Here is a 16977-nt window from a genome sequence, read left to right on the forward strand (position 1 = left end):
AAAATCGGCATGGGGGGACGTCTTAAAACTTTAGTTTGTACCCATGGGACACTATTTGTAAGACCCATGGGTCCAGGCCAGATTGAATCCAGATTTGACTGAAAAGTTTCAGACGTGCTCCCACCCGAGCGGACTCCCGCAAGGGAGCCCCAGCATTATGCTGCAGATTTGGCAGAAGCAGGGGTGGACTTCTGCTCCTGCGATCCTGGAGACGCTGCGGATTTCTTTCCTTTTCCCCTTCCTGCAAAAAAAGGGGGAACCTTTGGCCTTTTTGTATTTGTTGGGCCGAAAGGACTGCATGTGAGAGTGATGTGTCTTTTTCGCTGGTGTAGGCGCATAAGGCAAGAATGTTGACTTACCTGCGGTAGCCGCCGAGACTAACGCATCCAGCCCATCACCAAACAAGGCCTCACCTTTATACGGGAGAGCCTCCATATTTCTTTTGGAATCTGCATCAGTATTCCACTGGCGAATCCACAACGCCCTCCTTGCCGATATTGCTATGGTAGCGGTTCTTGATCCCAAGAAACCAATATATTTCATGGTTTCTAGTACGTACGCAGCAGCGTCTTTGATATGACCTAACGTTAGGAGTATCTCGTCTCCATTTATTGTGTCAATGTCTAATGACAATTTTTCTAACCACTTCTCAATAGCACTACTCACCCACGCACAGACAGTGGTAGGCCTGAGTATTGTCCCAATGGCCACATCAATAGATCACCTCACTCACTTGCGCCTGTCAGCTCCTTAAGTGAAGCCATTCCAGGCGCAAGGAGAAACACCTTTCTCTTTTATGACAGGGCCCTGTCTAAAATGCGGAGTGACTCCCACCTTTTGGAAAAAGGTAAGCTGCCTGAATTCCTTTTGGGAATCTGAAATTTCTTTTCAGGTTAAATCAGACTCCCTCCAAGAGACTGTTCTACTCCTGAGGTGGAGGGAAAATTACATTACTTCTTTACTAAAGTAAACCCTCTCCTTGTGGTAAAAGAGGGGGCTTCGTAACTTCTAACACCACCTTTATAGCTAAAACATGTTTTGAATGCTTTTTTGCTAACTTAGGACCTATTCCCCTGGAATCACTAGTGTCGACACAGGAATCAGAGTCCGTGTCGGTATCAGTTTGTACTACTTGTGCAAATTTGTATGTGACCCAGAGGGGTCCCTGTGGATGAAAGGTAGAACTATTAAAATCACATCTTCAACAGATTATTTTCAGTTTTCTGTATGAGATTCAGTCCAACCTCCTACAGATATGATTCACACTATCATGTAACCTTTCACCCAGTCAGGCTCATGGTGTCATATTACACCTCTGTGTCCCTAACATGTCTCCCACAGAGACATGCCCCAGGCATGTCACACACGTGCACAACCACACCACAGACACTCCGGGACTTATAGGGGACAGACCCACAGTAAAATCTGTCAGAGGGACACAGATAGGATTTGCCAGTTCACAACCCAGCGCCAGTAACACAGTGTCTGTGAACACAAAATGCCCACTGACATGCAGCACTTTTATAATGTTAATCACACAATTATATAGCACCAAATTCACTGTGGCCCCCCCTGTTTTGCACCCTGATACTTGTTCAGCAGTGGAGGAGGACCAGCGTTCTTCTCTGCAGTCTGGAAGAGAGAAAATGGCGCTGAGCAGTGTGCTGGCTGACTGAGGAGGAAGCTCCACTCTTCAATGGCGTGTTTCTCCTCAGCTTTTCTGAGGTAATTTTTTATACTGGCGGGGGTAGGACTGTGCCTCAGCAACTTATGCCCCTTATTTATGCCAGTTTCCATAGGTTTATGCTGCCCAGGGCACCCTAACCCCCCGTGCCCTGCACCCTCTGAAAATAAAAACCTAACATAAGTCTTTTTAGAGAAACTCAGTAGAGCTCCCCTGGAGTGCATCCAGTCTGCCTGGGCACAATTCTAAAACTGGGGTCTGGAGGAGGGGTATAGAGGGAGGAGCCAGTTCAAACCCATGAAAAGTCTTAAAGTGCCCATGGCTCCTGCGGAACAGTCTATACCCATGGTACTGAAGTGGACCCCAGCATCCTCTAGGACGCATGAGAAATCCTATTTTTAAAGCTTTGTTGCACTGACTGTTCAGCGATGTAGAGTTTTGAAGATAAGTATGAGCTTTAATCACTTTTATATTTTTTGTTTAAAGAATTGAACATCTTGAAGCCGATGACCTTGAAAAGCTCCAGGACGTCCTGTTTGGCTTTATGGCCCCTAATGCTGCAGTGATCAGTACTCCTAATGTAGAGTTTAATGTCTTGCTTCCTGAAAACCCCAGATTTAGACACCCAGATCACAAGTTTGAATGGAGCAGGAAAGAATTTCAGAGCTGGTGAGATGTCATATTTTATACAGATGATTTTCATTTTTAAAGATTAAGGGCCTGATTCAGAGATAAATGCAGTTGCAAATGCGGTTTGCTCAGCCTCGCAACTGCTGATATCAGCAAGTGAAGCTGCCAGCCAGAAATGAAAAGAGACGTCCACCGGAGCTACCGCAACTCATTTGCAATTGCGTACACTTGCGCAGCCTATACGCGAGAACACGGAAAATCGAGCTAGAGGGTAGCCTTATGGCTACTCAGACTGGACCCGGCAGTAGTTACGCATGCACCATGTTCTTGTATGTTAACGCTTACAGCTGACGAAAGATGCACACGCCAAAAACGTCCATGACACACCTGCGTTTTCACAACCACATCCTGCTAACACCATGTTAACACCTCCAAATGGTCGGTTAGTATATATCACTTGCGATGGAATCGTCATTGTATACGAGTACGCAGCAGCATCTTGACACATGCACAATGACAATGCAGCGCATGCACATTCTGACGATAATTGCTCGGTTCTGTGGAACATTGGCTTTGCTTCCATCTCTGAATCAGGCCCTAATTCACTTTGAATTAGATAATCTTTAACATTTTACCTTTTTGATGCCTAAATCCAGAAGTATGGTGACTTCTTAACTTAAGATACCCAAATCTGCTAGAATTCCACAGGAAATACCTCTTGCTACTTCATAAAGTACTGCTTGGAGAAAAGGTATACCCAATAAGCTGTTTTAATACTTTGCATCTAGTTGTTACAATCATAGGGCCTGATTCAGAGGTGGTCGCTGTTGCATTTGCTGCTGCAGTAATATGCAAATACTATTTTCTGCCTTCCCATTGTGCACCAGTCTGCGACAGAGAGTAACAGCGTTGAGACGCCCTTTTCAGTATTCGTGGACAGTGCAACCGCATCGGTGGCTCTGAACATTTCACTATCACCTGTCCTATACCATTGTCAATTCCGACAGCCTGTGGCCTGCTTAGTGTTTTCTTCTCAAATTCTTCCAAACATGTCCTCTGTGGCTGTTCTGCATTTGGGAACGCTGCGGATTCACTGACATGCCTGTGACACTCCCATGACACAACATTTATTTTTGCAAGCACTTCAGTCACAACTCAAGGATGCCCATAGTTGTGATATGCCGGCTCTACTGCAAGCAACTCCGTATGCAACAGCCCTATCTGGGCCTAATTCAGAGTTGATCGCAGCAGCAAATTTGTTAGCAGTTGGGCAAAACCTTGGGGGTCATTCCGAGTTGTTCGCTCGGTAAATTTCTTCGCATCGCAGCGATTTTCCGCTTAGTGCGCATGCGCAATGTCCGCACTGCGACTGCGCCAAGTAAATTTGCTATGCAGTTAGGAATTTTACTCACGGTTTTTTCTTCGTTCTGGTGATCGTAATGTGATTGACAGGAAGTGGGTGTTTCTGGGTGGAAACAGGCCGTTTTATGGGAGTGTGTGAAAAACGCTACAGTTTCTGGGAAAAACGCGGGAGTGGCTGGAGAAACGGAGGAGTGTCTGGGCGAACGCTGGGTGTGTTTGTGACGTCAAACCAGGAACGACAAGCACTGAACTGATCGCAGATGCCGAGTAAGTTTGAAGCTACTCAGAAACTGCTAAGAGGTGTGTAATCGCAATTTTGAGAATCTTTCGTTCGCAATTTTACTATGCTAAGATTCACTCCCAGTAGGCGGCGGCTTAGCGTGTGCAAAGCTGCTAAAAGCAGCTTGCGAGCGAACAACTCGGAATGAGGGCCCATGTGCACTGCGGGGGGGAGGGGCAGGGGCAGATATAACATGTGCAGAGAGAGTTAGATGTGGGTGGGGTGTGTTCAAACTGAAATCTAAATTGCAGTATAAAAATAAAGCAGCCAATATTTACCCTGCACAGAAACATAATAACCCACCCAAATCTAACTCTCTCTGCAAATGTTATATCTGCCACACCTGCAGTGCACATGGTTTTGCCCAACTGCTAACAAATTTGCTGCTGCGATCAACTCTGAATTACTCCCTCTGTTTAAAAAAAAAAAGTGTCAGGTGACCTAACCAGGAAGTTTCCCATCCACAGCCAGGAGAGCTCAGCCTGTGTTATCGTTAATAAGCCCACCCCCATACTCCCATTGGCTGATTTCACAGAAGTCTGGGGGCGGGCTTTTTGACAATAGACAGGTTGAGCACTATGTCACTGTGTCCTATGCTGCGGCGGGTGCTGATCCCCTAGTAAGTAAGCCAGCACATATGTTACATACAGCTTGACATGTATGTCTATATGTGCTGGCCAGCTTTCCCCTGCAGTCTTTGGTGAGCGCTGCAGCCCAGGGGCAGCAGCCGCTGCTGCTCATGACAAACATGTTTTTTTTTTCTAAGCAGTGTAGGTATTTGTTTTTCTTAATATATTTTCAGTAGTTAAAATGTGATGTTCTGTTATGCATATCACTGTAGTCTGAAATCTTGCACGATATTGACTTCATTCTTTATATTATTATGTCCTAAATCTTACTGTGGAGCTATATACATGGTCAAGTCACATTATTATGAACGCCTCCTACATTTGACCGTGTGCAGCGCATAGCCCATGAAGCACGTCACATGTTGTACGCTGGCTTAATGGGTATATAAGGTGTGTGATAGGCTGTCTGCACACGTCACACATTGCTGTCTGTTAGGATCTCCTGCTCTGTGCTGCCACGTCGCCATGGCAACCGGGAGGCAAGTGTTAGCGAAGTAACTTGAGCGCAGCTGATACTCCGGTCCGGGTTTTTACTGTGTAGTGGTTACAGGCTCTGTGCACGGCAGGGAATCCGGCGCTGGTTTTGTGCTCACAGTCTGTGAGGTCTGAGTGGGGCATGGACAGCACCTGCTATATAAACCATCCTCTCAGGCTAGGCAAATGCTGATTAATCTTTGTTTGTTAGTCAGTTCCAGAGAGTTAGCTAATACTGTGTGACTTTGTATTTACTTGTTGCTTACTGCAAATAGGCCTTGGGATTCGGTACTTCATTCTGCCAATCCGGACCTAGCAGTAAGACTGGAGTCAGTTGTTTGACCTCCTGGGGTTCTTTTGCTATTCTGTGAACCCAGCAGGTTTGCGGCTGTACTCTCAGACCTGCTTGCTTAATCCTCCCTCACTGTGCAGGGCTTCCAGGTGTCAGTTTAGTGGCAGTAAGCTGAACCTGTGCCCTGCAAGTGGGGGTTAGGATTGTGGATACTCTCCTTGTGTCTATATTTCTATCTCTGACCAATTAGTTTATTCCCACACCCGTTGGTAACCCTTTGGGGTTTTTTCTGTTGCTCTTAGCAACATCATTTCAGGTGCTCCACATGTTAAATCACTACACCTCGCTTCATTGTCCGCTCTATTCCATCTGAGCATTCCTGACACTAGGGAGACACCCAATTCCTGAGCCTTTGGGCTTCCCCGTTCATTTTGTGTTTATTAGTTATTCCATCACCTCCTGTGTATGTTATGTTATACTGTCTGTGAGTTCGTTTGCTTCGCTTCCCTCTCTGTTCATACACCGGTATACTCCTGTTAGCACTGGTGTGCGTAACATATTCAGCAGCCCTACTCCTGTTGAAATTTTGTGGGAATATGGAGCATACCCCTCAAAATACTTTGCAACAGGTGGTCGATCAGGTGCAGGTCCTGACTCGACAATTTAATGAGATGTCCATTAAAATGAACACCCCGCAGGCCGCTAGCGGAGCTCCCGCAGCAGCAGCGGCAAGTTCAGGGGTTAAGGAGCCGAAAGTAAATCTCCCGGATCGTTTTTCTGGAGATCGCTCGCAGTTCTTTTGTTTCAAGGAGAGCTATAAGCTATATTTCAGGCTTAGGCCCCAGTCTTCTGGGTCGGAGATTCAGCGGGTGGGCATGGTGATTTCCTTGCTACAAGGAGACCCACAGGTCTGGGCATATGGGTTACAGCCTGACTGTCCGTCGCTTAAAAGTGTTGATGCTTTTTTTACGGCACTGGGCATTTTGTATGATGACCCTGACAAGATGGCTTCAGCCGAGGCTCAGATTACGGTTCTTAAGCAAGGGCGACGGCCAGCTGAGGTTTATAGTACGGAGTTTCGGAGGTTGGCTCATGATACCCAGTGGAATGACCCAGCCCTGAGAAACCAGTACCGAAGGGGCCTTTCTGACCAGATAAAGGACCAACTGGTACAATATCCCTCGCCTGATATCTTAGATCAGCTCATGCAGTTATCCATCCGGGTGGATAGACGGCTGAGAGAGCGTAGGCTTGAAAGGGAGACCGCAGTTTCCTTTTTTCCCAAGGGAACCTCAGACTCTGAGGAATATTCCGAGGAGCCTATGCAGATTGGGGCTACCCGCCTCTCCTCGCGTGAGAAGACGCGGAGGAGACAGCAGGGTTTGTGTTTGTACTGTGGGAAGAAAGGTCATGTTGTAGTATCATGCCCAGAAAAAACGGAAAACTTCAGGGCCTGAGGGTGATGGGAAATATCCTGTCAGGCCAGAAGTCAGAATTTCCCAAAAAGACTTTTCTCATTCCGGTGACTTTGGAGATCCTCGGTCAAACTGTCAAGACTGAGGCCTTTGTTGACAGTGGGGCCGATGGGGTTTTCATGGACCGTCAATTCGCCCTGGAACACTCTGTTCCCTCAGTACCTTTGGCATCAGAGATTGAGATCTGTGGGTTAAACGGGGAACCATTGTCCCAGGATAAAATTACCTCCTGCACCAGCCAAATTCCTTTGTTTATTGGAGCCACACACTCTGAAAATTGTCTTTTTATGTGACTGTCTGTTCTTTTGCCCCATTGGTTTTGGGGTTACCCTGGTTAAGGGCCCATAACCCTCAATTTGACTGGGTCTCTGGGGAGATTCTTAGTTGGGGTACTGATTGTTTCAGGAGTTGCTTGAGCCTTCCAGTCAGGCTCTCGCAGCTAAGTTTGCCAGGATTGCCAGGATGTTATGCAGATTTTGCGGATGTGTTCTCCAAAAAAGTTGCGGAGGTACTACCTCCCCATCGCCCCTATGACTGTGCCATTGATTTGTTGCCGGATGCTAAGCTTCCCAAGAGCAGGTTGTACTCCCTGTCACGTCCTGAGACTCAGGCTATGGCAGAGTACATTCAGGAGAACTTGGCTAAGGGATTTATCAGACCCTCACAGTCCCCAGGTGGGTCTGGGTTCTTCTTCGTGGGTAAAAAGGACGGTTCGTTGCGACCCTGCATCGACTTCAGGGAATTGAACCGTATCACGATCAAAAACTCGTACCCACTGCCTCTCATTTCGGTTTTGGTTGACCAGCTTCGTACTGCCACCATTTTTTCTAAGATTGACCTACGCGGTGCTTACAATCTAATCCGAATAAGAGAGGGGGATGAATGGAAGACTGCCTTTAATACCCACTCAGGGCATTATGAATATTTGGTGATGCCTTTTGGGCTCTCTAATGCCCCGGCAGTCTTCCAGGAATTCATGAACGATGTGCTCAGGGAATATTTGGATAGATTCTTAGTTGTTTATCTAGATGACATCCTAATCTTCTCTCATTCCCTGGAGGAACATCGGAAGCATGTACGCTTAGTCCTCCAGAAACTCAGAGACCACCAGCTTGGGGCGAAGCTGGAGAAGTGCGAGTTTGAAGTCCAGCAAATCGCATTTCTAGGGTATATTATCTCCTCAGAAGGTTTCCAAATGGAGGGTTCTAAGGTACAGGCAGTCCTGGATTGGGTGCAGCCCACTAGTTTGAAGGCGCTTCAGCGTTTTCTGGGCTTTGCGAATTTTTATAGACGGTTTATCGCTGGATTTTCGTCTATAGTGGCCCCCTTGGTGGCACTCACTAAGAAAGGGGCGGATGTTGCTCACTGGTCTTGTGAGGCCAAAGCGGCCTTTGCCCGTATCAAAAGGGCATTTGTCTCGGCCAAGGTGCTGCGACACCCAGATCCAGAGCGTCCTTTTGTGGTAGAAGTGGATGCCTCTGAGATAGGTATTGGGGCAGTGCTCTCTCAGATGGGGGTGTCTGATAATCGCCTTCATCCCTGTGCTTACTTTTCCCGTAAATTTTCATCTGCCAAGATGAATTATGATGTGGGTAATCGGGAATTGTTGGCTATAAAGGATGCACTCGGGGAGTGGAGACACTGGCTTGAGGGGGCTAAGTTTGTGGTCTCAATTCTCACCGACCATAAGAATCTGGCATATTTAGAGTCAGCGAAGCGGCTCAATGCCAGGCAGGCACGATGGGCTTTGTTTTTTGCTCGCTTTAATATTTTGATAACATATCGCCCTGGGTCAAAAAACATCAAGGCTGATGCGCTCTCGCAGAGTTTTGCTCCAGTTCAAGAGACCACCGAGGAGCCATTGCCCATTGTGTCCCCATCATGTATTAAAGTGGGCATTACCCAGGACCTCTTGTCATTAGACCTTAGAGCACAGGAGCAGGCTCCTCCAGACCTTCCGGTAGGTCTCTTGTTTGTGCCTCCTAGGTTAAGACAGCGAGTGTTCCTGGAATTCCATGCCAAGAGGTCGGCAGGGCATCCGGGTATTGCCAGAACTCGGGAGTTGCTGTCTAGGGCGGTGTGGTGGCCCTCGGTGGCTAGGGATGTGGATCAGTGGGTTCGGGCATGTGACGTTTGTGCCCGAAATAAAACTCCTAGAGGGGTTCCTGTCGGCCCATTACATCCACTCTCTATTCCGTCTAAGCCATGGACCCACATTTCCATGGATTTTGTGGTGGACTTGCCCAAATCCTCGGGGATGACAGCCATTTGGGTTGTCGTTGACAGGTTTTCGAAGATGGCGCATTTCGTTCCACTGGTTGGGTTGCCATCGGCCAGACGCCTGTCTGAGTTATTTATGCAGCATGTTGTGCGCCTCCACGGGTTGCCACTTGATGTGGTCTCTGACCGTGGATCCCAGTTTGTGGCCAAATTCTGGAGGGCATTTTGTTCTGATCTCCAGATTTCTGTGAGCTTGTCGTCAGGCTACCATCCACAGTCTAATGGGCAGACTGAGAGGGTGAACCAGTCCTTGGAGCAGTTCCTCAGGTGTTATGTCTCCAAGTGTCATACTGACTGGGTTGCTCATCTGTCCATGGCGGAGTTTGCCTATAACAACGCGGCTCACTCTGCTACAGGGATCTCTCCCTTCCTTTGTGTGTATGGGCATCATCCTAAGGCCAATTCTTTTGACCCCCTGGATTCCACGCCTGGTGGTTCCTCTGTTGTTTCGGTCCTTAGGGGTATTTGGAGGAAAGTGAAGAAAGCCCTTGTGTCTGTGTCATTAGTGACCAAAAGGGTTTTTGATAAGCGGAGAAGACCCTGCAGCTTCAAATTAGGAGACTTCATCTGGTTGTCCACCAATAATTTTAAGTTGAGACAGCCATCTCATAAGTTAGGCCCCCGGTTCATCGGCCCTTATAAGATCACCAGGGTTATCAATCCGGTGGCATTTCAGTTAGATCTGCCCCGTTCTTTGGGTATCAATAAAAGATTTCATTGTTCCCTTTAAAACTGTCGGTTAGTAATCCTTCTTCCAGTGGAAGACCTTCTCCTTTTCTGATACGGGGTCAGAGGGAGTTTGTGGTTGAAAGGGTTCTTGACTCCAAGATGGTTCGGGGTCGGCTGTCATTTTTGGTGCACTGGAAGGGGTATGACCCGGAGGAGCGGTCGTGGGTGCGCAGTTGTGATCTTCATGCCCCCAGACTGATACGCTCTTTCTTCTCGCAGTTCCCCGATAAACCTGGTGGTAGGGGTTCTTTGACCCCTCGTCAGAGGGGGGGTACTGTTAGGATCTCCTGCTCTGTGCTGCCACGTCGCCATGGCAACCGGGAGGCAAGTGTTAGCGAAGTAACCTGAGCGCAGCTGATACTCCGGTCCGGGTTTTTACTGTGTAGTGGTTACAGGCTCTGTGCATGGCAAATCCGGCACTGGTTTTGTGCTCACAGTCTGTGAGGTCTGAGTGGGGCGTGGACAGCACCTGCTATATAAACCATCCTCTCAGGCTAGGCCAATCCGGACCTAGCAGTAAGACTGGAGTCAGTTGTTTGACCTGCTGGGGTTCTTTTGCTATTCTGTGAACCCAGCAGGTTTGCGGCTGTACTCTCAGACCTGCTTGCTTAATCCTCCCTCACTGTGCAGGGCGTCCAGGTGTCAGTTTAGTGGCAGTAAGCTGAACCTGTGCCCTGCAAGTGGGGGTTAGGATTGTGGATACTCTCCTTGTGTCTATATTTCTATCTCTGACCAATTAGTTTATTCCCACACCCGTTGGTAACCCTTTGGGGTTTTTTCTGTTGCTCTTAGCAACATCATTTCAGGTGCTCCACATGTTAAATCACTACACCTCGCTTCATTGTCCGCTCTATTCCATCTGAGCATTCCTGACACTAGGGAGACACCCAATTCCTGAGCCTTTGGGCTTCCCCGTTCATTTTGTGTTTATTAGTTATTCCATCACCTCCTGTGTATGTTATGTTATACTGTCTGTGAGTTCGTTTGCTTCGCTTCCCTCTCTGTTCATACACCGGTATACTCCTGTTAGCACTGGTGTGCGTAACACTGTCATAGGTAAAAGAGGCAATTTATCCGAGTTGCAAAAAGGGATGATTATCGGCTTTCGGGCCATGGGTGGTAGTCAGTGGCGTAAGTTCGTCCCAGTTGCCCGGAGGCTAGATCAATATTGGTGCCCCCCTATTTTGTGTGTGTGTGTACACATTTCTTAGCAGTCATACCCAGGATTAGAACCCATGATTTGTTACACTAACAGCAGACACTTTACTGATGGAGCTATTTGCTCCTGTAGAGGAAGCATGACAATTCTAACTATATGAAGTTACGTGTAATTGTCAGAGAAGTATCTTCATATAGTTAAAATTCTCATATTTCCTATACAGGAACAAACAGCTTCATCAGTAAGGTGTCTGCTTCCAGTGTAATAGGTTGTGGTTTCTAATCCTGGGTATGACACTTGTAAAATGTGTATAATAAAGAGGGTGTGATTTGTAAGGTGCAGGGACCAGTGAGGAAGTCGGCCACTGAAAAGACAGCGGCATCTATCAATTTCAATGGGGTCACAGAATGGGAGGAGAGGTGCCCCCCTTCAGAGCAGGAGCCCGGTGGCAGATGCCTCCGTTGCCTCCCAGAGTTCTGCCTCTGGTGGCAGTATTTCTGAAACAGCGCAGTTTGTGAACTGTTTGTGTGCTGCTGTGGTGAAGGTGTATCGTGACTGGACAAATGGCACCATTGTGAATAACCGACATGGAAACTGCGGAGTACCACGTGCCATTAATGTGAGAAGTGAACGTCAGCTACGAAGGTGCGTGAGGGCCGACCGATACGCTACAGTGAAGCAGCTCACCGTCAGAATGAACCTGGGGGCTACCAGATGTGTGTCTAAAACATCAGTTCAGTGAACCCTGCTGCATAAGGGCTCCAAAGCGGTTACTCTGGCTATTAGCTGGTGGTCATAATAATGTGACTTGGCAGTGTATATTCTTGTTACAACCATTCTTCTCATAGTATGCATGCCTGGAACTTCTACCTTATAGGAATTGTAGATTGTAGCCAGTATGATCACTGAAATGTATCGTAATTCCAGGGCTATGAAGGTTGCTGGGCAATATAATTACACAGTGGAATTCAGTGGAGTTGGAAAACCACCGCCAGAGTATCAAGATGTTGGCTTCTGCTCCCAAATTGGAGTATTTAATAAGAACTACATAGAGAATGAAGAATCAATCAGTAAGAAAAAGAAATACTCAAGTGTTTATAAGACAGTAAGTATTGTCCATTATTTATATTAATGCTTATTACTGTTGCAGATATTGTTACTGCCATGTGCTTCTGGTGCCTTCCTTGGTCATATTGCCCAGTGGAATCAAATGGGCACATGCTGGTATGTCATATTGTGGGAAAGGTGAAGTTTTATATATTTTCCAACCCACACCTCTCCACTGTAGACAGTTGTGATGTTGGATAATCCCGGTTGTGGGTTCGCAGCCTAGGCGGTTGAGTTTGTCCAGCTGCTCCTCAGGATGAATAGAATGAGGTGCTTAAGAGTGTTATGATTCTGTTATTGCAACAATCAAGTTCTTGTATTTGCCGTCGGACTTACCTTGTCACTTGGCCTGCAGGTCAGGCATACTCCATATTCCACCTGTCTCTTGCTGGAATCCGTAGCCATTTACCACTGCTATTTCTATATTGGATTCTGTGCAAATGACATATCTCTAAGCCGTGGACTTTAACTTTGGTTCTCAGGTTTTATACCATATTGCTACTACTGCTCTAAAAATTAGTAGATATAAATACGGTACCTCCCTAGCTGTGGATATCTATTGTGAACAGCATTAGCCATTGTGTTTAGCCATTGCTACTGCATTCTAAGCTGTGGTGCAGATCTTTGTATTCTTTTCTCACTTGAATTCCATCAGTGGTAAAGTATTGTGCTGCATTCCTGGATTTATACTACTTTTATGGTTAATGACCACATCCACCGTCTGCATATTATTACACTCAGATATCCTTCCAACTACTGCTCCAAAGTCTTGAGCATACAGATGTAGCCATGCTCATTTTATTGCGATGCGGCATGTTGTATCACGGCATGCTGCATGCCGTGCCAGGCTGCGACTATTCGTAGCTGGCAATCACTTCATTATTTCCTTTAAGAATTAATTGAGCGATCACCAGCTGCGAATAGTCGCAGCCTGGCATGCCATGCAGCAAGCTGTGTTGCAGCATGCTGCATCTCATTAAAGATGAGCATGGCTACATCTGTATCTAGTGCTTTACGTTAGTGGTCCAGTTAACCATGTCCTTGCCATAATTTTGTTACCTTCTACTACTACTCCAGCTATATCCAGTGATCTTCTGTCAATTATAAAAGCCCATACTGCTTGAGGTTAAAGGCCTGGTGGCATCCTAAGTACAAGTGTATGCATAATACATGAAGGGAACAATAGGCAGTTGTTGTAGGCGGAAGGCCCTCACTAGTGCTCTAGGGGTCTGATGTAATTGGACAGGAGTTACCTAACAGAAAGAGAGGGTCTCATTGGCACATTTGTACCGGAAAAAGAAAAAAAGAGTATATGGTGTACACTGTGTAACAGGGAATTTATGCTCTGTTCCTTTATATTCTATTCCGCTTCCAGGTCAGGTGAGATTTTCAGGCATGTTAGTTAGAACTTTTTATTTATTTAAGTCAACAGAGGTGGATAGCTTCACGCAAGACATTTCTCCATGTAGCAGAAAGTAAGTACATTATGTGAAACCTGCATCAGGTACCTTTATTTTATTGGAACTTCTTCTGTTAATCCAGGAATGCTGCATCAGGGACTCCTCATTTACAGATTATGGACGTATCCACCAAAAATGTCTTTTCGCTGGGACATTGTGAGTGCAATTGTATTTATAAATATCATTGCTTTAAAGCCAGTGTCACACTACTTTTAAGTTTGTTCAGTTTTAGTAATAAATTGAGAAATATAAAGGACTAATATTGGAAAGAATTCTTCATTTTAAAAAGCTGTCTTAACGCTGAAAGTAGGAGAGCATGATTACTGTATATCCGAGGATTGGAAGCATTATTTCTTTTTACATGGAGAAATGCCATATCTGATGCCATCCACCACTGCTGACTACAGAGAGTACTTCCAAGTCAGCATCAGGCCCAATTTTTCTGTGTTGTGTAACAGGTGAATGGAGTGAAGAAAATCTGTTGTCTGTTATTTTTTTGTTGTTTTGGTTTTTTTAATTAAACCCTTGTGCCGTTAGCCACAGTCCTTCGAGCTTGTTGTGAGGCAGGTAGAGAATGCTGCCCAGCTCCTCTGATTGTGAATTACACACAAGCATTCTCTACAAGCCTCCCAGCCTGCAATCAGACAATGGGGGTCATTCCGAGTTGCTCACTAGTTGCATTCGTTCGCTGTGCAGCTATGAGGCAAAAAAAACGGCACTTATGCGTATGCGGCGCACTGCGCACTCGCAACGTACTATTACAACGAACGATGTAGTTTCACACAGAGTCTAGCGAAGCTTTTCGATTGCACTGCTGACCGCAGAGTGATTGACATGAAGTGGGCGTTTCTGGGTGTCAACTGACCGTTTTCAGGGAGTGTTCGGAAAAACGAAGGCGTGCCAGAAAAAACGCAGGCATGGCTGGGCGAATGCAGGGCATGTTCGTGACGTCAAAACAGGAACTGAACTGTCTGAAGTGATCGCAAGCGCTGAGTAGGTTTTGAGCTACTCAGAAACTGCATAAAAAAACTTTGTTGCCGCTCTGCGATCCTTTCGTTCGCATTCTGCTAAGCTAAAATACACTCCCAGTGGGAGGTGGCATACCGTTTGCACGGCTGCTAAAAACTGCTAGCGAGCGATCAACTCGGAATGATCCCCAATGAACAGCTGTCAGCATGCTGATTGGTGGATGGCTATCCACCAATCCCTTTGGGGCTTACCTGTGTGGTAAGCCCCAAAGGGTGCACTTAACGCAGACTCAGGAGACGTGAGGAACAATCCACATTAAATACTTACTGCTCTGGGTAACCCTTAGATACCGGGCACTTAACCCAGAATTTATGGGTTAACATACTTCATCTATGGGTTTACCGTGCAGGGAAATTGCCTAATAATGGAATTGAATCTGCTGTAATGTGAAAGTTTCTTAGTAAATACTGTTAGAAAAAAATAACCAAAACACACATATTCTAATGTTGACAAATTTTGCATGACAAGGTTCTTCATGTGATCTATCCAAGTCTTCAGGAGGAGAAATACCTACGTCAGACAGTACTGAATGTGGCTCTGTCCCATGCATACCGCATTAAAAGCAACTTTCTGCATAATCTGTTTGCTGAAGAAGATGAAAAAAAGACCAATAGGATGGACGTTGAAAATAAATCCTGTATACAGTCAAATTGGTTTTCCAGTTTGCAAACTGTACAAACAAATGAGGAAAGCACATGCCTACAACCTTTTCTAGAAGGGGATACCATTCAGGTTCCACTGGAAATACTCTTTGCTATCTCAAGGGTGAAAGAACTCTGTGGAAGTCTGGATGTTCTAAGAAATATGCTGAGTGGTGAGGTCACATTAAGCAGTGATGGCAATACCATTGTATATCCTTTAGAAAATTATGATATGATAGGTGCAGAATGAATCTAATGTAATTTTATAACAAGCGCACATTTTTTAAGTGGTGATTTTTATTATACCTAAGAATGGTAATAATTTTGTGTTATTTGCGATTGAGTAGTATACAAAATACAGAAGTTAGCTTTGAGCTGGATTGCATCACCTACAGAAGCATAGGCAGCAGTCTTTAAGAGCTGCAACTCAGATATTTAATGTTTTGCTGATTGAGCTGTGCCTGCCTTGAGTCACAAGATTATCATTCAGTTTGATCTTCAACATAATTCACAGGTTAATAGCCAAGGGAAGTTTGAGAATAAAAATGTTAACATTGCATGTTCAACGGTTTCACCAATGCCTCCAGTTTTTCCAAAGTCTCCTGGCTATTTGTCTAGTATAAATGTCAGTCACCATGCTCATGGTTTGCAGTGTCTATTAATCTTTCAGGTTTTCTGGCATGGTAACTCTGCTTTTCTACTATTTGTGGCGAGGAGGAGAGCTAAATAATTGTTAGGCAAGTCCTCCTTTATTGGGGTATTGGTGATGTGTATACTCTATACACACCACGATTACAAAAGTACTTAGCAGGCTAAGAACGTAAATGTTATTTTTGTTGTATTTGCAAACCAAAACACACAATTTAGTTTTCTACTGAATGAAAAATGTCATATATTCAGATGAGTAACATCATTGTTTTATGTTTAAAATCACATTGATTTCTCTGACGTCCTAGTGGATGCTGGGACTCCGTAAGGACCATGGGGAATAGCGGCTCCGCAGGAGACAGGGCACAAGAATAAAAGCTTTAGGATCAGGTGGTGTGCACTGGCTCCTCCCCCTATGACCCTCCTCCAAGCCTCAGTTAGATTTTTGTGCCCGAACGAGAAGGGTGCAGGCTAGGTGGCTCTCCTGAGCTGCTTAGAATAAAAGTTTAATTTAGGTTTTTTATTTTCAGTGAGTCCTGCTGGCAACAGGCTCACTGCATCGTGGGACTAAGGGGAGAAGAAACGGACTCACCTGCGTGCAGAGTGGATCGGGTTTCTTAGGCTACTGGACATTAGCTCCAGAGGGACGATCACAAGTTCAGCCTGGATGGGTCACCGGAGCCGCGCCGCCGTCCCCCTTACAGAGCCAGAAGAGACGAAGAGGTCCGGTGAAATCGGCGGCAGAAGACAATCCTGTCTTCAGACTAAGGTAGCGCACAGCACCGCAGCTGTGCGCCATTGCTCTCAGCACACTTCACACTCCGGTCACTGAGGGTGCAGGGCGCTTGGGGGGGAGCGCCCTGAGACGCAATATAGATGACAAATACCTTAGGTGGCAAAAGAATACATCACATATAGCTCCTGGGCTATATGGATGTATTTTAACCCCTGCCATTTTTACACAAAAAAGCGGGAGATAAGGACGTCGTGAAGGGGCGGGGCCTATCTCCTCAGCACACAAGCGCCATTTTCCCTCACAGTTCCGCTGGAAGGACGGCTCCCTGACTCTCCCCTGCAGTCCTGCTTCAGAATCAGGGT

At 46.1% G+C, this 16977-nt stretch overlaps 1 protein-coding gene across 5 annotated transcripts in view; it reads left to right on the forward strand.

The window, feature by feature from the left end:
* Positions 1 to 15797, forward strand: part of HENMT1 (HEN methyltransferase 1) — a 191594-nt gene extending 175797 nt beyond the window's left edge. For all 5 annotated transcript variants that reach the window (XM_063940168.1, XM_063940172.1, XM_063940171.1 and 2 more), the window contains 3 exons: positions 2171 to 2353; positions 11922 to 12099; positions 15059 to 15797. In XM_063940168.1, coding sequence (XP_063796238.1) covers positions 2171 to 2353; positions 11922 to 12099; positions 15059 to 15481 — 784 coding nt within the window. In that variant the 3' untranslated portion in view covers positions 15482 to 15797. The remainder of the gene's footprint in view (positions 1 to 2170; positions 2354 to 11921; positions 12100 to 15058) is intronic.
* The last annotated feature ends 1180 nt before the right edge of the window (positions 15798 to 16977 follow it).

Source organism: Pseudophryne corroboree, chromosome 9 (assembly GCF_028390025.1).
Source record: "Pseudophryne corroboree isolate aPseCor3 chromosome 9, aPseCor3.hap2, whole genome shotgun sequence".
Lineage (NCBI taxonomy): Eukaryota > Metazoa > Chordata > Amphibia > Anura > Myobatrachidae > Pseudophryne > Pseudophryne corroboree.